General features: G+C 39.7%; 2 protein-coding genes across 7 annotated transcripts in view; one reads left to right on the forward strand and one right to left on the reverse strand.

The window, feature by feature from the left end:
- Positions 1 to 23,883, reverse strand: part of FBXO15 (F-box protein 15) — a 106,303-nt gene extending 82,420 nt beyond the window's left edge. For 3 of the 6 annotated variants that reach the window (XM_078153547.1, XM_020997711.2, XM_078153546.1), the window contains exons 1-2: positions 2,784 to 3,487; positions 1,212 to 1,376 (exon numbers count right to left, since the gene is read on the reverse strand). In XM_078153547.1, coding sequence (XP_078009673.1) covers positions 1,212 to 1,376; positions 2,784 to 2,950 — 332 coding nt within the window. In that variant the 5' untranslated portion in view covers positions 2,951 to 3,487. Of the gene's footprint in view, positions 1 to 612; positions 1,147 to 1,211; positions 1,377 to 2,783; positions 3,488 to 23,773 lie in introns of those variants that run through there. The other 3 variants (XM_020997743.2, XM_020997725.2, XM_020997733.2) reach the window with 3 other exon arrangements.
- On the forward strand, positions 4,891 to 14,234 carry TIMM21 (translocase of inner mitochondrial membrane 21). The gene is made up of 6 exons (XM_020997758.2): positions 4,891 to 5,523; positions 11,457 to 11,519; positions 11,619 to 11,716; positions 13,578 to 13,651; positions 13,735 to 13,840; positions 13,920 to 14,234. Exons 1-6 carry the CDS (start codon positions 5,214 to 5,216, stop codon positions 14,013 to 14,015), a joined length of 747 nt encoding a protein of 248 aa, XP_020853417.1. The 5' UTR covers positions 4,891 to 5,213; the 3' UTR covers positions 14,016 to 14,234.
- Positions 23,884 to 25,137: the final 1,254 nt, after the last annotated feature.

Raw genomic sequence — 25,137 nt, forward strand, 5'->3', positions numbered from 1 at the left:
ATCACTATCCTCTTCTCAGTGTTGAGATTCATCCTGCAATAATCAACTGCTGTTAAGACATCTAGATATGACCACCTGGTTACCCCATAAGAAACAAAAATCCCTGCACTCAAGGAGCATGCGTTCTAGTCAGGGTAGGGGGGACTATGTATATAGAATATTACCAAGTTATTTCTAGGGAGATAAGGATGGCAACTGGGGTTGGGTGAGAATCAAGATAGACTATCTTATAAGAGGTGACTCTCAAACTGAGTTTTGAAGGATGCCAACAACTCTAAGAGGCAGAAATGATAAGGCAGTACATTCCAGGCATGGGGAGGGTATTTACAAAGAAAAAAGGCAGGAGAAGCAACATCATATTTTTTAATAGCAAACAGGCCAGTCTGACTAGAATGCAAACCTCAGAAAGAAGAGTAATACGCTATAAACCATGGAAAAGTAGGTTGGAGCCAGACTGTGAAGGGCTTTAAAAACCAAGAAGCAGAGGAGCTAAATGATCCCTCTGCTCCAGTATGTTCTCCATATTACAATCTATATATGGTATTCTGTCTGCTGCCTCTACGGCTTTGCAAAAACTATCCCATATGACTAGAATGCTATCTCTCCTCTCACCTCTGTCTCTTGCAATCTCTACCTTCCTTAAAAGCTTCTGAACTCAGCTGTCACCTCTTAGACAAGTCTTTCCCTAGTGGCCCAAGTTGTTGTTCTCCTCTTCCTTCTCTCCCAAGGAAATTATTTTGCATATATTTTGTTTCACCTCCAGTAGAACATAAAAGTCTTGACAGCAGAGAACGTTAGGTTTCTGTCTTTATATTATCCATGTTTATCTCTGTCTTCATATTCTCCCAGGGCCAAACCTAGATAGCACAAGGAAGGGGCTTAATGTTTGTTGAATTGAATTAATGTCATCTCTTAAGTAAGTCTTCTTTTGCTCTGCATATTACGAATCATATAAGGATTTGGATGGGTATATTTTAGACCCAACCCTCCCCCAGGTTTTAATAACACAAGTCAAAAGAAAACAGGGGAGAAGTCCCAAATTCCTTCTCAGCCTAGATCCCTTTCATATTTGGTATTAGAAGAAAGCACAAATGGCACAGAACTTATTTCAGAGAACAGACTCTGGACAACAGTTTCCTTTTAGACAGTCACCAGCATAAGCTTCCCTGGAGTTTGACTGATGCTAAGCAATATAGGTTTGCCTCACTGACAGATTTCTGGTAGCCAGGGTGTCTCTCTCTCTCTTCCTCCAAGTCCAGTCATGTGGAGATGGTGAAATTTCTTGGGGCTTACTGCAGCTTTCCATTAAATAAAAAGTATGATATTTCTTCAAATTTCCTCCAGATTTCTCCAAGAGTTCAAGTGATTTGAAAATGCTGGAAGAATAAAAAGACACTAGCCAGAGGGTCTTAACCTGGGGCCCATAAACTTGTTTTAGTTGATGTTGAAAATTTTGGGGCAATTGTATACCAATATAATTGTTTTCCTTTGTAAACCTATGTATTTTATTTTTATGCATTTATAAACAATATAAGGCTATAATACTGTATGTACCCTTTGACCCAATACTACCACTACTAGGTCTGTATCTCCAAAAGAACAAAGAAAAAGGGAAAGGACCTATATGTACAAATATATTTACAGCAGCTCTTTTTATGGTGGCAAAGAATTGAAAATTGAGAGGATGCCTACCAATTGCTGAATGGCTGAACAAGTTGCGGTATGATTGCAACAGAAGAGTTTTATGCTATAAAAACGACTAACACAATGGTTTCAGAAAAATCTGGAACATTTATATGAACTGATACAAAATGAAATGAGCAGAACCAGGAGAACAACACTTTATACAGCAATAGCAATATAACGATGAACAACTGTGAAAGACTGGGCTATTCCAATCCAAAATACAATGATCCAAGACGATTCCAAAGGACTCATGATTTAAAATAAATTTTTTTAGAAAGCTATCCACTTCCTGGAAAGAGAGAACTGATGAATTGAGTACCGATTGAAACATACTTTTTTCACTTTATGTTCCTTTTTTTTGAGGGGGGGACAACATGGGTAATAACGGAAATGTTTTGCATGACTCTACATGTGTAACTGATATATTGCTTGCCTTCTCAACGGATAAGGGAGGGGGAGAATTTGAAACTCAATATTTGAAAAAATGTATGTTAAATGCAATATCTATAAATAGATAAAATAAATAGATAAGCAAAAAAACGTTAAAAACAATATAATGAGGTGTCCACAGAATTCACCAGACTGCCAAAGGGGGCCATGACACCAAAAATTAAAAATAAAGGTTAATAACTTCTGCTAGGTAGCTGGCACAAAAGAAACAACAGAGACGCCCCAAAAGGAAAGATTCCTATTCACTCTTCTAACGTCTCTGGGCCTCGGTTCCTCATCTATAAAACTGTCCACCTGCGATGCCTCCCAGCTCCTGATCTGAGATCCCAACGCATTCCTCCCCACGCCTTCGGCCCCTGCCACACCCTCCACGAAACCCGGAGGCTACATGGTGTAGGCGAGAGACCCCAGCCCCTAGTCTCACTCCCGCGCAAGCGTGGGGTGTGGTTCTCTCCCCTGGGGTCCGGAGGTCTCGGTGGCCTAGAGGCCAATGCCGACCGCGAGAGGCCAGTGCACCTCCCCTCCCCCAACCCCCTCCCCTCCGCTTCTCTTCGGCTCCCCTCCCCCTCTCCTTTCCTCTACTCTCCCTCTTCCTTTCCCTTTTCCTCCTCCTCTTCCCGTTCCTCCTCCCCCCCTGGCTAGGTTACCTGGGCCTCCGGAAGAAATAGGGCCCCGGGGCCCTGTCGAGGGGCGCGGGAGGGGAGGCCCAGGCAGCGTCGACTGGCGGGAGGCGCAGCTGCCACGGGATCTCCTCGGCTGTCCGCACCAGCCCCTTGCAGTGCTGCCGGAGGATCCAGCCCCGTCCGGTCGCCATGGAGACGCTAGAACGCTGACCCGGGTGGGACGGAGCCCGAAGGCGGCCCGGAGCCCAGTAGAGGGGAGGGGGCTCGTCGCCTTCCCTCTGTGGAGGAGGAGGAAGAGGAGGCGGAGGCGGAGGCGGCGGAGGAGGCCGAAGTTCTAACGACCGTCAGCGACTCCGCACTCACGGCCCCCGCCCGCCGCCGCTCGCCGAAGTACTCCGGGCCTCCGCGGAAATTTCTTCCTCAGGCACCCGGCCCCATCACCGCCTGCGGCCGGGCCGTTTTCCTCCGCCCGCCGCTGGTGGCGCGCAGGTCGCTCTTGGGTACTAGGCGGCTGAGCTGGCGATAGAAAGGTGGGGTGGGGGTGGTCTAATGGCCCGTGTATAAGGTCGCTGCCCCCCAGAACCCAGGATAAATTTATTGAGATCTGACGGAAGCCATGGATCAACTGATGAGGAGCGTAGTGGGAGGAGAGGGAAAGAGAGTCCCGACCTTTCACATTATCAATAGACCCTAATAAAAAAGAACATACAAATGATGGACGAAATTTCAAGCTGTTGGTTTTTTTTTTTTAAGATTTGACGAAATCGATAAACCATTAGCTAATCTCATTGGGGGAGGGAGGAGAGAGAGAGATCAAACGGCAAATAAAAGATGAATAAAGTGCACATCAGAAAGGAAATTTTAAAATTATCGAAAACTACTTTACACAACCATACGGGCTACAAAACGGAGGATTCAAGGGAAATTGATAAATGTCTACAAAAATATAAAACGCCCAAACGTTCCGGAATGATGACGCGCCTCTGTGCTGCCAGGCTTGGGCTTCATCTTATGCGTGTATTTTGTCCCCCACGTAGTGTGAGCTCCTAGAGGTCAGAAACTCTTATTCCTGGCTTGGCCGGTGGTAGGGGTTTAAAACGATCGATTCAAACATCCATTCAAGCATCTTCGTAATTATCTCTCATTCCCTCACCTCCACCCAGGAGCTTTTCCAGTCTGGCCTTTCACTTTATCTAGTCTCTAGTAAACCAATGCATCTGCTTGATCTTGAGGAGTCTGAGAATTTTTATGCAAATGCTACTCTAAAGTGAAGCAAAACATTTGTTGTTGTTGTTGTTGTTGTTTTTAAAAGCATTAATGAATTCTTAGCTTTTTATGTGTTTTGTAAACAAATGTATATTAATATTACAACTAATATCACGTGAAGGAGTCTTGAATTTCATATGTAAGTAGATTGGAAAGCACGATGAAACACAGGCCTGTGCCTGTTTCCTCTTCAGTAAAAAGAAGGGTTGGGCTAAATGGTTTCCACTGTTTCTTCCAGCGTTTAACAGTCTATTATTACAAGTTATTGCCAATAATACAGGCTTGTTAAAGCTGGAATCCTTGGATTAGTACTTACATAAATGCTGTGAGGTCTACTGGAGTAAAAATGCTATGTCAGTACAAAGTATTAACAGAAAGCTTTGCTGCTAATTAATGTGCGATTGATCTGTGAAGTTTATTATCTTGGTTTTACAGAAGTACGGGAACGCAAAGATCTAAGTAATTTGTCCATAATCACGGGAAAAAAACAGGGAATGAGCAGGAATTAAAATTAAGCCAATTCAATTTGCACAATCCTTTTAATTTAGGGTACTATGAGATTTGCCGTTTATAGTTATTAAATATCCATATAACTCTTGATTTTGCGAGAGTTTAAAGGGACAGCGCATAATTAAACTGCAGAGAAGGGGGGAAAGAAAATTTTAAACTTGCCACAATTTTTTTAAAGCATAGTTCATTCTTGTATTTCAATTACGTGCAGCCCGTGCTACTTTCAAACAAGACCCTGAGGTGGCGAGGGGGTTAAATTGAGCTCCACACACATTGCGTTATGGAATTTGTAGTCCGTTTTTACTTTCCTACGGCGGGCAAGTCTATCTGCAAACTACTAGTCCCAGGGATCCTCGATATTTTCCAGGAAACTTTGGAAATACAATGGCGGGGGGTATATGAATGTCAGGGTGTCGTGGGTAAAAGTTGTCGTTTCTGTTTGAGTAAGAGGAGGGCCACAAAGGAAAGCAGGTAGAAGTTAATTTTTCCATTGGTATCTTCATTTTAATTAGAAATCGCTACAGCTCACATTGCTATATGAACCCTGTGCTCCTGCTTGTGGTTCTAGGGGTCACTCACTGCAGACCGCGGTGGGTGTCTGGGCGGGCGTGCAGACTCTAAACTCTTGCAAAGTGTGGCTGGTGGTAGGTTCTGGCCGGGGAACGTCTTTCTCCGAGCATGATTTCTGCGTCTTTACTTCGAGCTATTCAGTGCACAGAGAAGCTACACAGCTCCCCTGGGAAGCGACTGCTTTTGCTCCAGCTGGTCCCCTTTAACAAAGCCTATATTAAGACGTGGCCATGTTTGAGGTGGGGGCTCCTGGAGCAAAGGGAAGTTGTACTGCAACCTAGACGCATCCTTAGGGTCACTCAGAAAGGCATCTGGACTCAGGGAAACAAAGCCCTGAGAGCAGAAGAGGACGGCAGCAAACAAGTGTCTGTGCAGAAAAGTCAGAGGGGAGGACCTGCTCTTTCAACTTCACAGAGAGGTAATAACCAGTGAGTTGCTTGTGCCTTTTAAATCAGATGCAGTGTTTAAATAAGAAAAAAAGAAAAGAAAGGCAAATTGACACAAAGACAGAATATGAACACAGCCAGAGCCATGGAATACAGACTTGACATTTCCTCAGCAAATTAGAGCACTCAGCACATTTAATAGTATCAAAATCCTACTAAATTGCTGTTTACTACTTGTGTTATTTTGGTCAAGCCACTTCATCTCTCTAGGCCTCAGTCCCCTTCTCTGTAAAAGAAAAAAAAAGGGAGTTGGACTAGAGGGAGTTTTAAACTTTTTTATGTGTTATGAACCCCTTTGGCAGTCTGGTGAATCTTTTGACCCATTCTCAGAATATTTTTAAAATGCATCAAATAAGGTACATGGAATTACAGTATTGAAGTAAAGGCTTTCCCCATACAGTGCTGGAACCCCCCAAATCTCCACAGGGTGGACCAAAAAATTGCTAAGGTCCTTTTCATTTCTAATTATATTTGTTCATAATCTGCTCCATTACACCTGGAAAATAATGAGGGGGAGGGGAGTAACCACTTATAGACTATTTTAGTATCCATTGGGGAAAAAACGACTAGAACCCAGCTCAAAAAAAGGAAGGAAGAAAGAAAGAAAAAGAAAAAATTCCTATTTAATTGTCATGCAATTATTTTAGTCATACTCAAGAAGTATTTAGAGACCCTCCTAAGAGCCCAGTAATGCACTATGTTCTCTGGTTGTACAAAAGCCATCTTTCCATGTCTTTAAAGTGCTCCCTATTTGGGAAGTAGGATACACATCATAAAATAATTACAGAGTGAGAACTAGTCAATAAGGTATTAAAGTGCAGCCACGGCTGTTTGAAAATAAGACTATAATAAGGTATTAATTATGCTACAGATAGAGAGATTAGGATGGGATAGACTCATTAAGTAAAGTTTTACGGAGGAAGTTGGACTTGAAGTGTGTCTTAAAGAATAAATACAATATGGCTAAGACCTAGCACAGGGCTTCTTTGCAAGTAGTAAATAAAATCAGTGGGTTGCCCTCTGTTGGAGAGACATTCTAATGTATTGGAAATGGGTTTGGAGTTGGAGGGCCTGGGTTTGAGTGTGAGCCCTGCCACAGCTCTACCTCTGTATAATGAAGTATTATTCATTGAAAGATTAAGAAAAAAGGCATTATCTAAACCAGGAGAATTGGCATCAAGAAGGGTCTAGTTGACCCAAAAGAGAACAAATAATTTACTTTGGGGAATAAGGTCATATGATGTGCATGTACATTATTTGTTACTTTGCATTATTTTATTTTGGGAAAATCCAAATATTGAATATGGACAAAGCTCACTGAAGCTGTCTCCACTTCTGAAACTTTATTGGGAGACTGGGTGACAACCTTGGGTATGTGGTGAGAATTATCTTGTTTGGAACAATACAGTGAACAATACATCTAAACCCAGGTTTAGATGGATGAGTTATCTTTAACACAGTTGGTATTTGTACTATCTCATTTCATTTAAGAACCTATGTTCCAAACTATGAGGGAGAAGTATATGATCCTAGTTACTTTTTTTAAGAAGGAATTAATCATGAGGGCAGAGCCAAGATGGCAGAATAAAAGCAGGGACCTGATTTTGCTCTCCCCCAAACCCCTTCAAATACCTGTAAGAATGACTCTAAATAAATTCTAGAGCAGCAGAAACCACAAAATGACAGAGTGAAATAAATTTCCAGCCCAAGACAGCCTGGAAGGCCGACAGGAAAAATATGTTGCACCAGTCTGAGAGAACGGTGCAGTCCAGGGCAAAGCGTGCCAGCACAAACTGGGCCTCAGCAAACCCAGAGCAGGCTTCAGGGGACTGAATCACTGGCAGCTGTGGAAGTCTCCAGACTTCTCAACCCACAAATGCCAAAGACAGCTTAGAAGGTCAGTAGCAAAGCTCTGTCAGACCTGGGTGAGAGAGAGTTCAGTCTGGCCCTAGCCCTGGGGCTATAGCTGCTTCCAAAGCTCTCAGCCCACAGATGGTGGTTGGGGGATTGAGCAGCTGATCAGAGGAGGATTGCAGGGATCTCTTTGCTGGCAGTGAGGGGGGATTCTCCTGCTTTGCCCATGCTTGGGTCTGGATCACAGTCCTGGGGCAAGAAGGAGCACTGGCTAGGCAGAGCTTGTGGTACAGAGAGAATCCTCCTCACGGTTCCAAGACAGAAAAGAGTGCTTGTGGTCATTCATAGACCAGAACACAGGCCAGGAAAGGAGTAGACACCTCTCCTTTGATCATACCACCTTGGAAGAACTGAAAATTTACAGGTCCCTAGAAGCATCTCTGCAAACAGCTGCACAGAACCCCTGAAGCCTGAAACAGTACACCCTCCACACCCTACCTTAACAAAGTGTTTAAAAGTCAAGTATTTGGCTGGGAAAATGAGCAAACCATGGAAAAATACTCAGACTATAGAATCTCATTTTGGCGACAAAGAAGATCAAAACATACAACCAGAAAGCAGCAAAGTCAAAGGTCCTACATCCAAAGTCTCCAAGAAAAGTATGAATTGGTGGATGTGGAAGAGCTCAAAAAGGATTTGAAAAGCAAGTAAGAGGAAATAGAGGAAAAATTAGAAAGAGAAATGAGAGTGATACAAGAAAATCATGAAAAATTTTTTCATGAAAAATCATGAAAAAAAAATTCAACTTGCTAAAAGAGACCCAAAAAATACTGAAGAAAAATGACACCTTAAGAAGTAGACTAACCCAAATGGCAAAAGAGGTCCAAAAAACCAATGAGGAGAAGAATGCTTTAAAAAGCAGAACTGGCCAAATGGAAAAGGAAGCCCAAAAGCTCACTGAAGGAAATAATTCCTTAAAAATTAGAATGGAGCAAATAGGAGCTAATGATTTTTATGAGAAATCAAGATATAATAAAAGAAAGCCAAAAGAATGAAAACATAGAAGACAATGTGAAATATCTCATTGAAAAAACCTAGAAAATAGATCCAGGAGAGATCGTTTAAAAATTATTGGACTTGGGGCAGCAAGGTGGTGCAGTGGATAGAGCTCTGGCCTTGGAGTCAGGAGGACCTGAGTTCAAATCTGACCTCAGACAGTTGACACTTATTAGCTATATGACCCTGGGCAAGTCACTTAATCCCAATTGCCTCACCAAGAAAAAAAAAAATTTATTGGACTACCTGAAAGCCATGATCAAAAAAGGCCTAGACATCATCTTTCAAGAAATTATCAAGGAAAACTGCTCTGATATTTTAGAACCAGAGGGCAAAATAGAAATTGAAAGAAACCACTGATCTCCTCCTGAAAGAGGTCCCCAAAGGAAAACTCCTAGGAATATTATAGCCAAATTCCAGAGTTCCAGGTCAAGGATAAAATATTGCAGGCAGCCAGAAAGAAACAATTCAAGTATTGTGGAAACACAATCAGGACAACACAAGATTTAGCAGCTTCTACATTAAGGGACCAGAGGGCTTGGAATATGATATTCCAGAGGTCAAAAAAGCTAGAATTACAGCCAAGAGTCACCTACCCAACAAAACTGAGTATAATCCTTCAGAGGAAAAAATGGACATTCAATGAAATAGAGGACTTTCGAGCATCCTTGATGAAAAGACCAGAGCTGAATAGAAAATTTGACTTTCAAATACAAGACTCAAATACAAGAATCATGAAAAGGTAGACAGGAAAGAGAAATCATAAGGGACTTATTAAAGTTGAACTGTTTACATTCCTGTATGGAAAGATGATATTTGTAACTCATGAGACCTTTCTCAGTGCTAGGGTAGTTGGAAGGAATTCATATGTAGACAGAGGGCTCAGGGTGAGTTGAACATGAAGAGATGATACCTAAAAAGTAAAATTAAGGGGTGAGAGAGGAATGTACTGGGAGAAGGAGAAAGGGAGAGGTAGAATCATCTCACATAAAAGAAACAAAAAAAAGTTTTTATAGTGGAGAGGAGGAGGGGAAGGGTGAGAGGGAATGAGTAAATCTTATTCTCATAAGATTTAGCTTGAGGAGGGAATAACATACACACTCAATTGGGTATGGAAATCTGTCTTACCCTACAGGAAAATAGGAGAGAAGGGGATAAGAGAGAGGAGGATAAAAGAAGGGAGGGCAGATTGGGGGGTGGGGGAATAATCAGAAGCAAACACTTTTGAGGAGGGACAGGGTCAAGGAGAGAATAGAATGAATGGAGCAGGATGGGATGGAGGGAAATATAATTCATCTTTCACAACATGACTTATGGAAGTGTTTTGTATGACTACATGTGCATAATCTATGTCAAATTGCTTGCCTTCTCAATGAGGGTGGGTGGGGGAGAAAGGGAGAGAATTTGGAACTCAAACTTTTAGAAACGAATGTTAAAAATTGTTTTTACATGCAACTGGGAAATAAGATATATAGGCAATGGGGTATATAAATCTATCTTGCCTTACAGGAAAATAGAAGGGGAAGGGGATAAGAGAAGGGAAGGTGGTGGTGATAGAAGGGAGGGCAGATTGGGGGAAGGGGTAATCAGAATGCACACTGTCTTGGGGTGGGAGGAGGGGAGAGACGGGGAGAAAATGTGGTACTCAAAATCTTGTGGAAGTGAATGTTGAAAACTAAAAATTACTTAATTATTTCAATTAACCACAGAAAAAGAAGGAACTAATCATGTACAAATTTGTTTATGGATATGTCAGAATGTAAGTTAGTTTTCAATATCAAATGTTCCTTACAGTTAAATTATATTTTCCAATACCTTTGCTTCTAGAAGTAGTCTAGCTGAATTCAAAACTTATATTTAATCCATTCATGAAACGTTCTTCAATTTCCACAAATGAACCTGTTTGTTAGAAGTATAATGAATATTTTTATCTGTATTGAGAAAGCCACATGAAAAGTACAGGGCATTCCCCACATCTGTTCAGTTTACAAATCATTTGGGCTGCCCAAATTCCCTTTCAATTTCCATTCTTGCTTACTGAAATGTGTCTTTGGCCTATCCAGTGGGGGTGACATTACTAGAAAATGATGACAAACTAAGTTGTTGAAGCCAAGACTTTATTTCAGTCTTTAACAAACAAATTACCAAAGTCAGTTTTTTCTGGCTCCCTTTGCATAATTTATGTAGTGTTGTATTCTTATTATAGTACACAGTGGTTTACAATTCACAAAACTCTGGGCAGGATATTGGAGCAGTTATCTTGAGAACTGCAGAAAGAATTGTCTTTGCACAGGTGGTGTCTTAACAGTTTTAAATAAAGCGCTTTAGAGACTGATTGGTTACCATTTGAAAATCATCAACTAGAAGAATATTCTTTAGTGCTGGTTTCCACATATATAACCTCAGGTATTTGGACCCCTTGAAGCAGTGGGGCTTGCATGTTTAAGCTATAACTCCTCTTTATTTTCACCCACTTCTAACTGAAATTTAGCATTTCCCTCCATTATCGAAAAACATTCTTCTGAGAAGGGATCCATAGGCTTCACTAGACACCAATAAAAATGTTAAGAATGGCCTTTAAACTATAGTCTTTAAAACTGTAGTTCTTTAAACCTATTTGGGAAAACACCATTTAAAACACTGACCCCATGTTTTTGACTCATTAGTAGTTGTGCAGTTGTTTTCAGTCGTGTCCAACTCTTCATAACTTCTTTTAGGGTTTTCTTGGCAAAGATACTGTAGTGGTTTGCCATTTCCTTCTCTGGCTCATTTTACAGAAGAGGCAACTGAGGCAAACAGGATTAAGTGACTTGCCCAGGGTCACACAGCTAGTAAGTGTCTTAGATCGTATTTGAACTCAGGGAGATGAATTTTCCTGACTCCAGGCCTGGCCCTCAATTCACTGTGCCATCTAGCTGCCCTTGCACAAGTGGTACCAAAATTTTATTGGTACGTATATAGTTCATGTATAACTTTTGTTGTTTTCCCTTTACAGTGAAAGAAGCTGGAAGAGATTTTACCTATTTAATAATAGTGCTTATTGGAATCAGTGTCACAGGTTGAAAAAAATAGCAAGTACAATTTCTAAATTTCTCCATTTACACATTGCCTTAATTAGATCTTATTTTGTTTTCATTTGCTTATCCTGTGATTTCAGGTGGCTTATTCTATGTGATTTTCCAAGAACTTTTCTCCTCATCCAGTCCTAATAAGATTTATGGAAAAGCCTTAGAAAAATGCAGATCTCATCCAGAGGTTAGTTGTTAAGATTGTTACCACACATGAACTAGAAAATAAAATGGAGACAAGAAAGGCTGGTGGGAAGCGTGTTACACAGGATTCTAGTACTGAGTTAAATTGAATGCTGGTGTCCTTCAGGCAACCTGACCTCTTATTTCTAAATGGGATTATAATACTGCATTCCCAAGGGGGAAATGTGATTTTATATTAGAAGCAGAGTGGTATAATGAAAAGAGTGCAGGGTTTCGAGTTAGAAAAGAGGAGGTTGAAATAGATGGCCGATAAGATCTATTTCATATCTGTATCCAAGATCCTATATACGAAGCATTTTGAGCCCTTCCAAATGAAACTCAAACAAAAATTCATGCTAGTGTTATAATTATTAGTAATATAAAATGCACTCTTATGTGGTTAAAATATGCCAAAGTATTCAACTGAGATGTATTAACTTTTCCAGGGCTCATTTTAGTGCCCAGAAGTATTATTTTACTTGATATACCAGTGGCAAAAAAATATTAATTCATTCTTCACTTACAGTGCTAGATTTACTTCCCAGGAATAGCTCAGTTACTAGGAGGCTCTCACAAAGATTAAAGTTTGAATGACTAACTTAAAGGTATTGGTGTCATTAATGTCAATTAAGATATTGTCATACATGGCCAAAGATTAAATCAAACAGCCATCTCTCCCTCCCCACACATCCCCAATCTAAGCCATTTTATGGCTTTGTAGGAATTACTGCACTCTCCAAAGTTTTCTCTTTTTCATTGATCTTTCAGTTCTTAGAAGCCAGCATACAGCCTAGAGGGTCTGTGTCTGGAGAACCAAGTATAAATAATAGGAGTAATCAGTATGGATAACAGCATAGCTAGAAAGATTACATTATAGAACTCATCCACTTAGAGCATGTTGACTGTTGTTGAACAAAGCAGAATTTCATCAAATGAAGCCAAGACTGACATCACAGTCAGAATTTGCATGATCTGAAAGGTTAACTTGAGGTTTAACCAAGCAAAACAGTTAATAGAAAGAAATAATTATTGTGATGTATTTATTTAATCTATTGCTATTTGAAATTAATTATATGAATAAGCATTTGCACCTGTTCCAACTTCACAGTTCTGAGACATATTTGTTATAACATTACTCTTTTTTAATTTATGCCAGAAAGCAAAGAAACTGAATACCCGCCTCAACAAAGAGACAAGGTATTAGAGGGGTGAGAGAAGTAATATAGCATAAGGGAATAATATTTAATTTGTTTGGATGAAACAATTTATTTGCCTTAGTAAGGGTTTCTAAAAGGACATAATTTAAAACTCTGTTTAAAAACTGCTAGCTGCTTCACTATGAATTTCCCATTAGAAGTAGTTTATTAAAACATCTAGACCTACTCTGTTCTAAATATGTCAATAATAATTGATTTCTACATTGCTCTAGCATTTGCTTTTTAAAATATTTTGTTTTAATAGCATCTCATATTAAACTTTGTTTTTTAAATCAAATTAAAATCTTTGAACATTTGATTTTAACATCATGAGCTGCTGTTAGTATCTGAATGTCTGAACATTTTGTTTTCAGAGACCTTTTTTGTGTTTAATGGGGGGTTGATAAAAATAATTTTTCACTTCAACTTTGATTGAGCCTTCAGGGCATTGAAGTCATTAAAAAAATTAAGAACTAAAAATCACCCCAAAAACAACTCTTCTCGTTTCTTTCAAGGTCTTTGTTTTACTTTAAGACTGGAGTTGTGACATAATAATCTACCATGATTTTTGGTAGAATAAATCTCAAGCTTCCTGAAAGGAATATTTTACATGAGAAATATCTTAAAAGCCATTTACTTTTAAGCTTCTTTCTTTTTTTTTTTTCATAGGTAGTCAGTGTTTTTGGTCACAGCATTAAAGGTTATGGGGAATCAACAAGGCGAGGTAGAAGACAACATGTCAGGTATGATAACTTTGCTTGTAATGAAGTTAAGTAATTATGAAAATTAAAATCATTGAGACATGATGTGCTTATCTTCTTGGCAGTCATATTGAATATGTAAGAGATGGGCTAAAGTACATGCGTCTGAAATTCTACATTGAAGGCTCAGTACCAGGGAAGCAAGGAACAGTGCATCTTGAAATGAAAGAGGTATGAAAATAATGAAATTCTTAGAAATTGACATTGCTGGAAAGAATAACACCTTGAAGTATGTTTTTCCTACTTTCAGAACCCCGAAAGTGGCAAATACGAATTTCGCTATATATTTGTGGATGTTGAGGCCTTTCCTAGAAGAACCATTGTTATTGAAGATAATCGATCCTGAGAGAACTAAAAGAATTAAGCAACTCTGATATGTTCTACTATGTCACATAGTAGGGAATCAAACTATTCTGATTTTCACAGTTCTCTTTGTGAGCCTATTATGAATAAGACATAAAAAAGATGTTTAATAATGAGGGGATTTATGTTGCATAAGAGTGATAATATTAGAGATCTTCAGTTGGACAAACCATGAAATAAAGTGCTTCTATATTTTATCCAAGTGAATTGTTATTCATGGACATTATTTTTGCTTCATCTAGAACAATGCCATCTTTCAAAATAGGAATTTTCTTTTATTAAAATTTTATGCTGCTGAAATGTGGAAGATGAATATAGGATTCCGTGCTTTTCCTTATGTTATGCAACCTTATAAAAAACCTTTGAAATAAAATTAAACTTGGAAAAAAGATGTCAAAAGTAAATTATCTTGCCATACAATTTTGAATCTGAATTCTGTATGAATATGAGGAAGTAACTTAGGAATTAGAGCACACCAACTAATAATGGAGTAAATCTGTTTAAAATCAACAAAGATTGGATGCTATGTTCAATTAATCATAATATTTAGGGTTTCTTTATATATGCCATCTTTTATAATATACTCTTTTACTTTATACAGCCAAAGGAGACCTTGGAAGTAAATAAAGTTAGTATAAATAACAATTCCTTTGATTATAAACAATCTGTGTTGTATGAAGGTTTTTGGTGGGAAATGAATAGAGTTGACTGTCACCAAATAGAGATAAAGATTGTGAAATCTGTTCCTAAAATCTTGGTACAGAGCAAAGTGTGAGTTCCAAGTGTCGGTCTTCTGGTGACTAAAACGTTGATATAGCCTTGCTAAAAGAAGGAAATGCTTATTTCCAAACATTTAAATAAGACATTTGCTCATGTTTTAATTGAAAGAGAGGCAATTGACTATGAAGGGGAAAAGCACTGGATTCAAAGTCAGGGAAGTCCTGGGTTTGAATATCTATGATCATACATAACTCAGCCTCTATCAGACCTTTTTCATCTATAAAATGGAAATAGTATTTATATTATTTACTTCTTACAGTTATTGTGAGAATCAAATGAGATACTGTAGATAGAGCACTTTGTAAATCTTCAAATGCTATAGAAATTTTAGACATTAAAGTATTTTACTTACTAGTGGTTATGAGACCACGTTTTATTAGAGATTTAGAGTATCAAAGAATGTTAGAATAATAATACCTAGCATGTGCATAGGACTGTAAGGTCTTCAAAGTACTTTGATGGTGATAATCAGAGTTTGAAACCTAGAGGTAAATTTGTGTTGACATTGAAATATTTAAATATCATTGTGCCTCAAAACAAAGAATATTCTGTCTTTTATATAGCTATTATGCTTTGGGTTACTTTGGATTCTGAGAGGGTCCCCTAATGGTACCTGTGAAGATTTCAACACAAGTCTTTTTGCTTTTGGCCAATAGGGTGAGATCAATAAAGATTTAGTCTCCAGATAAACCCTGTGAATTATTGCTTTGAGAGAGGAAGGCAATTTACAAGTCTTACTGAACTATAAAGCACATGTACTATTTAGGGAAAATTCTAACTCAGTTCAAATGTAAATACTATGGAAAATAGCTTCTATAAATTGAGACCATAACAACAGTGCAACTTAAATATCATGCCACTTACACATTCAAGTAAAAAGATGGAATGAGGACAACCGAGATAATGAAGGGACTGAAGATTATGGCCTATTGGAAGAACTGGATTGGGATTCTTAGCCTAGAAACTAAGTTGAGTACATCATTGTTGTCTGTCATCCTGTTGTGCAGACTGTCATCTGGAAAAGGAAAATAGACTTGCACTGCTTGGCCTTCTGTGGAATGGGTGGAAATAGCAGGAAAGCAAACTTGGGCTCTTGCTTTGGTATAAAGAAAAGATTCCCAACAATTACATCTGTGAAAACATAGAATGTTCTGCCTCAAGAGGTAATGGGTTCCAACTTTTAAGCAAAAGCGGAGTGACTAGTGTACAGCAATGGTGTAAAGATTGTTATTAAGGTTTAGATTTAGTGGATGGCTTCTGAAGTCCCAACTCTGACACTGTAAAGAAAATTCCTATTAAGGTACAGATTGGTCCCTTTCAACTGAGATGCTATGAATTAGATTATTAGTTATTACTCCCTCCTCCCTGTTGTGTTGAAATGATATAAGGCCACATGGCCCAACAGCTCCCTCAAATCCTGAAAAAGCAGAGAAAGGGAGAGCTGAGTAAGTAAGCCCAGGAAGAAAACCGCAGAGATATGTAGCAAGCCATTTTTTATTTCCCCATACACAAAAGAACAAAAACAACAAAAAAGCCCTAGATTACATAACTTCCAGGGCCACCAAAAAAAAAAACCAAACCAGGAATACTGCTAGAGCAGAATACCAGAAACTGCTGTTTGCAATAAGAGGAAAAGCTAAATAGCACAGACTGCTACTTAGCTGCCTTAGCTACAGATTGACAGGATTTTGGTCCTCTGAGGGATCTCAGCATCCATCCATCTAGACCAGCTCCAGATATAAAATGAGAGCTCTCTAATTTTGTTTTCTCTTGGCATCAAACCTCAGTTTGCCTCCTGGTAACTTCTAGCCATTCCTCATGGTGCTCTCCCATGGGGCCAAACAGGAACCATTCACCCCTTTTTGAAGCAGCATGTCATGAACAATTGTCCTGCTCCATTCCCAATGATCTGACTCAGCTTTACCAGCAGTTCTGAACTGGGCTGTGGACATCGACGCTGGTCAGGGCCATCCCAGACTCTGCCCTTCGTATCCACCCAATGGAATATGATTATCCATCTGGTGAATATGAAGCACTGGCCCTGAAGTCAGAAACATGTTGGGTTCAAATCCTGACTCAAACATATCTGTACAACCCTCTGAAAGCTATCTAATCACATATACCCTTATTGTCCTCATTATAAAAGGGAGACAGCAGTTTCAGTAGCACTTGCCATACAGGAATATTGCAGTGACCAAATGAGAATAATATACGAAAAGTAGTTTGCAAAATTTAAAGTGCTATGTAAATGTCACTTGTTATTAGTGTCCCTTGTAATGTGTTTCGTTCTGCTTTAAGCCAAGACTTGCTTAGGTAGTGGTCCATGAATATTCTGGATGGCCTGAATTACCTCTGTATATGACTCATCTGCTATCCCCTGAAACCTGAGGAGGCCATCACTGTTATCCTTTATCCAGGCAGTTGGTTCCAAGTTTTCCAATCAGCTGCTCTCCACCTGTCCCTGGTCAGTGGCTACCTGCAGTACCTGCATAAGATGTTGACTTTTTGTGTCCAAAGCATAAGTACCTGGGACTGAGAAGCATATGTTGAATGGCATCGTACCAGTGAAGTAGTCTCATGCCAAGAGGGAAAATGTACATTGGGAAACTGTGATTTAGGAATTTGGTTCTCCAAGCCACAGTACCCCATTTCTCTTCCTCCAGCAAACCCTGGGACTTGACTCAATGTCTATTTCTGTTTCTGCCTGCTGTTACCTTTTCCATCATCCAGTCAGTCAACATGCATTTATTAAGCATGTGCTAAATCAACATGCTTTTGTGCTTAATGTGCCAGGCACTGGGAAATAAAAGAAGCAAAACAGAACCTGTGCTCAAGGAGCTTACATTCTCTCAGGGGAAATTGTATGTACAGATAGAAGCAGATGCAAAGTAATTTGGGAGGAGGGGCTACTAGCAGCCAGAGAGACAGATTAAGGTCTCATGGAGAAGGTGGAACTTAAACTGAGTTTTGAAGGAAACCAGGGATTTAGAAAGGCAGAGGCAAAAAGGGAGTGCATTCCAAGCATGGGGTATATAGGCTATGCAAAGGATACAGAAAAGGAAGATGGAATGTCACGTGTGAGATACAAAAGGCCAGTTTGGCTGAACTGGAGTGCATTAAAAAGTAATATACAACAAGGCTGGAAAAGCAAATTGGAAACAGACTGAAGGGTTTTAAATGCCAAACAGAGGGCTTTATATTTTTATCCTAGAGGTAATTGGGAGCCACTGGAATCTAATGAGGAGAGGGGTGGTATAGGAAACACCATTTTGGCTCCTATGTGGAGGAATGATTGGAGTGAGGAGACGAGCAGGAAGAGCAATTGGAAGGCTATTGCAACAGCCAAAGGTGAGAGACGATGATGATCTGAAGTAGGGTGGTGGCCATTTCACTGAAAAGAGAAATAGATGTGAGAGATGATATGGACAAGACCTGGCAACTGATTGGTTGTGAGGGGTGAGAAAGAATGTGAGTCAAGGATGACTCCCAGCCTGCAAACCTGTGGACTGGAAGAGTAGTGGTGCCCTTGACAGAAAGAAGTAAGTTTGGAATAAAGATAAAATAATAAAATGAGTCTGAGGTGCCTCTGGGTCACCACCCAGCTTTCCCTGCATGGGGCCCACTGAGTTTCCTTCCTCCTTCTCCTTCCTTTGTCCCTAAATTCAATGTAAATCCCTCCTTTAACTGTTGGGAAGGGCAGCTAGATGACTCAGTGGATAGAGTATGGGCCTAGAGTTAGGAAGACTCATCTTCCTGAATTCGAATCTGGCTTCAGACACTAACTAGCTGTGTGACCCTACAAGTCACTTAATCCTGTTTGCCTCCATTCCTCATCAATAAAATGAGCCGGAGAAGGAAATGGCAAACCACTCCAGTGTATCTACCAAGAAAACCCCCAATAGGGTCACAAAGAGTCACTCACAACTGAAACGACTGAACACAAATTGTTGGGGGAAAAAAAGGAGGGCAATGAATCTTATTACATCCCACCTTACTTACCTTACTTACATCCCACCTAATGGCATTAGTCAATTTCCAGAAAGAAAAAAAAGATGCTATATGAAACATTACAAGGAAGCAGTTAGTTCCAAAGGAACGATGTTATAAATGAGCTAACAAAGCTTAGCATGTTGCATGATTTTTAATGGGGTTTGGTTCTAAGGCTTTACCAACATTATGGCAAAATGGTATTGCTAGGTTTATGTCTATGTCTGTAATCATTTTGGGAAAACAATAAGAATTCATCATAATAAGGAAAGGGAAAAGTACAAAATTACTTAAATATTAATAGCTAACTCTTGTATTCCAAATATATGTTAAGGAAACTAGGAATTAGTCTTTCTTAATTCCCTTTTCTCTTATTGATTGAACTCTCTTTTAAATCTTATACCCAGAGTAAGCACTACCCCAGACTTCCATAGAAGTCCCTCCCTCCTCCCCCCCTTTTTTTTTTAACCTCTCAAAATTGGTCTCTCCAGGAATACCCTTTTTCCTTGGAGAAAGAAGTAAAATCCAAATAATATCCTTGACTCCCTTTCCACTATTTCTGCCTATGCTTCAGTTCCACAAGCTGAGTGGAAGTGTAACTTGTGGCTCAAAACCATAGCTCTGGACTAAAAGACAGGATTCAGTATGGAAGGCTTCTTAACAATAATTATGGCTAATTTTTGCCCTACTCAGACAGAGGTCTACCTAGGAACATAATGAATTTGACTTGATACTAGACAGCTCTAGCCTAGAAGCATTCAGTTTTCCTATAAACACTGAGGTTACAAAGTGTGGAACTTAATACAAGTAAGAGGTGTGTGAAGATCAAAGAGACTAGGTAGCCTGGTTAGCAAAGGAACAGTTATAGCCCACCTTCCATAAAATGCCATTTTTTCCTCTCTCCCAGGGGTTCAGTTACCACATGAAAACTCATAGTACCATAGTACCAAAAGCCCTTGCCTCATGCAATGTTATAATAGATGACAGTAACTGACATCTGTACCAAAGCTTACAAGCTGCTTTACATACATTACCTCATTTGAGCCTTACAACAAGCCCATGGGGTAGATACTGTGAATATTATCATCCCTATTTTACAAATGAAACTCCAACTCAAGTGACCTGTTTTCGGTCAGAGCTGGGGCAGCTAGGTGGCACTTGGATAGAGTACTGGGCCTAGAGTTAGGAAGACTCATCTTCTGAGTTCAAATCTGGCCTCACACACTTATGAGCTGTGACCCTGGGCAAGTCACTTAACCTGGTTTGCCTCAGTTTCCTCATCTGTAAAATGAGCTGGAGAAGGAAATGGCAAACCAGTCCAATATCTCTGTCAAGAAAACCCCAAATTAAGTCATGGAGAGTTGGACACAATTGAAAAAAAATCAAACTGTTTTTAGTCAGAGCTAGTATCAGTGGCAGGATTTGAACCCAGTTCTTTCTGACTGCACACCACATAGCACACCGCCCTGCTTGAAGTAAGGAAAAGTTTCCTAACATTTAGAGTTGATGAGGTTGACTTCTGGCCAGCAACAATGACAGCCTTGCCTAAATCTAAATCTGCCCAGTTAACAGGGGGCTCTGTCTGTTGACAAGAAAATCTTGTTATTCTCTTTGTATGTGACTAATCCCCATGGTTTATGCCCATATCCTTGAATGTTGCAAGTTAAATTCTCTGTTATGTGACCACATCCCTGAACTATTCTGTAAAGTACCCAACATACCTGCTTCCCCTTTCCTGCCTCCCCTTAGACACATGCCTCCCCTTTCCTGACATCCTTCCCTGTAGTTAACTTCCCACACAGGAGCATACTCCTACCTCTAGCTGAGTGCCCAAAACTTGTGTATAAAAGTAAGCTCCTGTCTTATCTCAAACTGCTAGTGCTCCTAAGGACTAGCCTGTTGCCCTCTTGACTAGGAGAACCTTTGCCCCCTGAATTCTTCGGACAACGGGATTCCAAACATCATCTACCTCATCAGAGCTAAACAAAAGTAAAATGAACTGCCTCAAGAAATAATAGACTCCTCTTCACTGAAAATCTTTAAATCAAGTCTGGGCAAACACTTGATGGGGATGTAGTGAAGGGGATTCCTATTTAAGGGCAGACTGAACTGCTGTAATATGTTCCAGATCCTGTGATTCTACACAAATGCTTCTCTTGTATTATCTTTGGCTACTGTGGAAACCCCTCTACTGCCTAGCTGGGTGGGCCTCTGTGTGTCAGGTTAAGTAGCCTGTCACTCTTCCGTAGTCAAACAGCACAGGTAACTAGGGAATAGCTGTGGCATCCTCTCCCTCTGATATTGAGGCTTGTTCCCCCAAAGAGCCAAAGCTCTTCGTGAATTCAGGCTTTAAGTGCTACTTTCACTCTACTGAACTGGGGTCATTTGATACCCTATTTTATTCAGAGACTGGGTGATTTGTCTGCTGAGCTGCTCTCTGCTGCCATCTGCCGGCATCTTTCAGAAATGTGGTTGCTACTTCTGTAATCAACCCTTTTAGATCTTAGACCCAGGGCTATTTCATCTCTAGTGATTCTAGACTTCAGGTCCCAGCCCCTAGTCAGTGTCGTGGAAAAGCCCTTAAGCATTTGAGGCTATATTTTGAGCTGAACTCTGCTACCACTCAAATGTTTCTCAGTCTAAACTCTTATTTAACTTAGGTGCAGAAAATACCTTTTTACTTTTATCATACCTTTGGTTGCAAGCCCCAGTCGTTGAAAATCATCCTGGAAGTTACACTTAGCAAAACTTAGAGCTGGCAGGAGCTATGGTGAAGAGATTCCTTAAACCTACATTTAAAGCTAAGTTAATGGAAGTCACTTTGGGAGCAGGACAGAAAAGGGCTGAGTAGAGCCAGTGCCCTTCACTCAGCTTTCCTCATATACACACTCAGAAACCAAATTGCTACTTTATAAAAGTGGCGACCGTTCTCCCACTTATACCCCACCATCTTTATTTTTCGATGTTCATACTCTACTCTTTGTTGTTATTCATCGTGTCCAACCCCTCATTGGGTTTTCTTGGCAAAGATACTGGAGTGGTTTGCCATTTCCTTCTCCAGCTCATTTTACAGATGAGGAAACTGGGACAAACAGAGTTAAGTGACAGAGTTAAGTCACACAGCCTGTAAGTGTCTGAGGCCAGATTTGAACTCAGGAAGATGAGTCTTTCTGAATCTAGTCCTGACATTCTAGCTAGCAACTGTGCCTCCTAGCTGCCTCACTTTACTCTGATAGATTGTTCTTTTGACTGTTCTATGAACATTCCATGGCGCATATTGTAACAGAAATAGTATTCCTTAGAATCACTAAATTACTATGAACAAATTATCGAACTTTTCTGTCTGCACTATGTTATTTCAAAAATCAAGGGTCTAGTCTTTAAAGAGTCATTAAGATTCCTCCCAGCTCTAAAATTCTATGAATCTTATTTTTTGCCTTGAAAATCAAGACTTGAATTCTTTCTCCCACTTAAAGTACTCTCTTCTTTCATTTCTACCTATTCAAATCACAGCCCAATTCAAGTCCTAAAGTCCTAGCTCAATTCAATTTCAATACAATAAGCATTTGTCTGTTATGTAAAAAGCTGTGCTTCTGTGAAGTCTTCCCAAAGTATTCTAGCTCTACCCCTTTTTTGAACTTCTACTGCACTTAAAATTTATGCGCCCAATTTAGCACTGCATGGAATTTAAATTTAGGGGAGAGGATTTAAAGCTGGAAAGAACCTAGGAGATCATCTAGTCCAGCCCCTTCAATTAAAAGATGAGGAAGCTGAGATACCAGGCTGACCTCACAAATATTTGATGGCTTCGTTATATAGAAAGGCAGCTGATATTCTAATCTTTCCTAGCTGTGTGATCATAGGCAAGGTACTTAAGTTCTCCGAGCTTCAGTTTCCTCAACAGTGAAATAGAAGACAATAATACTTGCATTACCTACATCACATGGTTGTTGTAAGGTTGAATGATACTAATTAAATTAATTAAACTAAAAATTTGACCAGGCTACTGTGATCCCATTGTGAGTCCTTTGAGTAAATCAGAAAGGAAACAATATCAAAGGATGAAGAATAACAGACCAGGTTTGTCCTGGTATTCAAAGGTCCTGCTGACATTTAACAATCAATTTAGTGCACCTTGGAAACAGACTAGAAGAAGAGCTCAGTTCCTGGAAGGATAAGTAGAAGATCCTCATAACTGAAGAAAGGAAAGCTATAGGAAGTGTTGTCGAGATGAAAGAGCAGAAACCCAGGAAGAAGCAACCACTTCAAAAGGAAAAAAATAGTCTCTGGGAGTAACGTTTCATGGGCCAACTGGCAATCAGTTGGATTGGAATAGAAACTTTTACTGAATCCCACTGCCTGGACAACAAACACCACAGTGATAATCTTGAATAGTTATCTCTCATATTTCAGGGGTTAGGGGTATGGCACCCTTGAAATCTGGAAAATCCACATAAAATTTTTTGGCCTTCCCTTCATACCAGAGAAGGAAGTCTGAATTAATATGGCATTAAAAGATAAAATATGTTGATATTATATAATACTATACAGATATTTTACGCATTTCTGAGTTTGTAAACTTTTTCTTTGTCATCTGCTGGCCTTCTCGTGTTGTCTGCAGCTTCTTCAAAACTCCCAAAAAATTCCCATTTAATTTCTTATGCAGACCATAGATATTATTGAAACCACAAAGGGGAAAGTCACTATGTGAAAAAGATACCTGTATCTCCTTTCACTCCTTGAGATCCTTCACTGAAGCCTAGAAACTTTTCCTCTGGGAATATAGAAGTCTGTTTGATTTTCTTTGTTTTAAATGTTTCCTTTGTCTTTACAAACAATATTAAACCACTGGCTATTAAAAGTTGAATTATTTGGAATGTATTTCTTGAGCTCAATGAGATCTGGTTCCCTCTGGTGACACAGCTTCCCTGACCACCAGCACTGGCTGCACTTTCACTCATACTCCCAACTTACTGATTGTGGTGGGGGAATTGGGATATTCCTGGTTTCCCACTGCCAATTCCAGGCTCTTCCTTCAAGCAGAAGTCATTCACATACTTGCTTCTGTGCTCCTGGCTTCCAGCTTTGAGAGAGAGAAAGAAGAGGGAAGAAGCTGGAGCTCTCTCTCTTTTTGCCAGCTTCACCCCACCCCTCACGCAGGGCAGGGCCTTCATCTCCAACCAATAAGGAGATTGTCCCATACCAATAGGCTTTGGGACAAGGGTTACACAAATCAAAAATCATCTCTTTAGCTTTTAAAGCCCTTCACCTTGGCCCCTTCCTACATTTCCAGTCTCCTTATACCTTACTCCCTTCCATGTATTCTATGATCCAGTGACACTAGCCTCTTTACTGTTCCTCACACAAGATACTTGCACGTCTAGACTCTGGGCGTTTTCACTAACTATCTATCCTCTATGCCTAGAATTCTCTCCCTCCTCACCTCTAACTCTTGGCTTCTTTGGCTTCCTTCAAGTCTTAGCTTAAGGCCCACATTTTACAAGAAATCTTTCCTAGTCTTCCTTAATCTTAGTGCCTTTCCTCTGATATTATCTCCAATTTATTCCTTACATATTATGTTTCTACATAGTTGGTACCCGAAGCATGTTGATTAGCCTAGAGGAAAGCCCCCATCTTATTAGGCAGAATCCCTGTGGAAGATTATGGGAAGCTATGGACCCAGTGTCACAGAATAAGGCATGGGTAGCTTGCTGTCTACAGTATTGAAGGTAGTGCCCACTTCCATGAAGTCACAAATTCCATTAAAGTATTGAAGAAGTCTTATATTCCCAATTAGATTGTCATTTTCTACAAGTAAGGAACCATGTGTTTTACTTCTTTTGTATGTCCCATGTTTTTAAGCACATACAAATGATGTAAGGCAGACCTATTAAAGCCTGCCTCTTGTGTATTTTGTTTCACAAACACCCCAGTACCATAGTGACGAGTACCACAGAATGTCACTTTATCCTTTCAGAAGTAAAGAATAGCTTTCTATAGTATACGTTCAATTATTCTGCCTCGTCTATTGTAGTCTTAAATGTCAGGAACACTGAAGCATCTTGCTCTACAGGATGACCCCAAAAATAAACCTGAGTATACAATGTGACTTTATAGATAGCTATTACAGAGCCTTATGAGAAAGCAACATGTGACCTTTACAAGCATCATTTTCTTCAGAGCATACAGACAGTAGAGTATGTGTTACAAGACTCCACTCAGATGATAGAGGTGAAGACAATGTGTTTATATATATATATAATATACATATATATGTAGGTATATATATATATATATATACACACACACAAAAGCATACATTAAAAACCCTCTTATAG

This window comes from Phascolarctos cinereus, unplaced genomic scaffold, assembly GCF_003287225.1.
Source record: "Phascolarctos cinereus isolate Bilbo 61053 unplaced genomic scaffold, phaCin_HiC Scaffold_4;HRSCAF=312, whole genome shotgun sequence".
NCBI lineage: Eukaryota > Metazoa > Chordata > Mammalia > Diprotodontia > Phascolarctidae > Phascolarctos > Phascolarctos cinereus.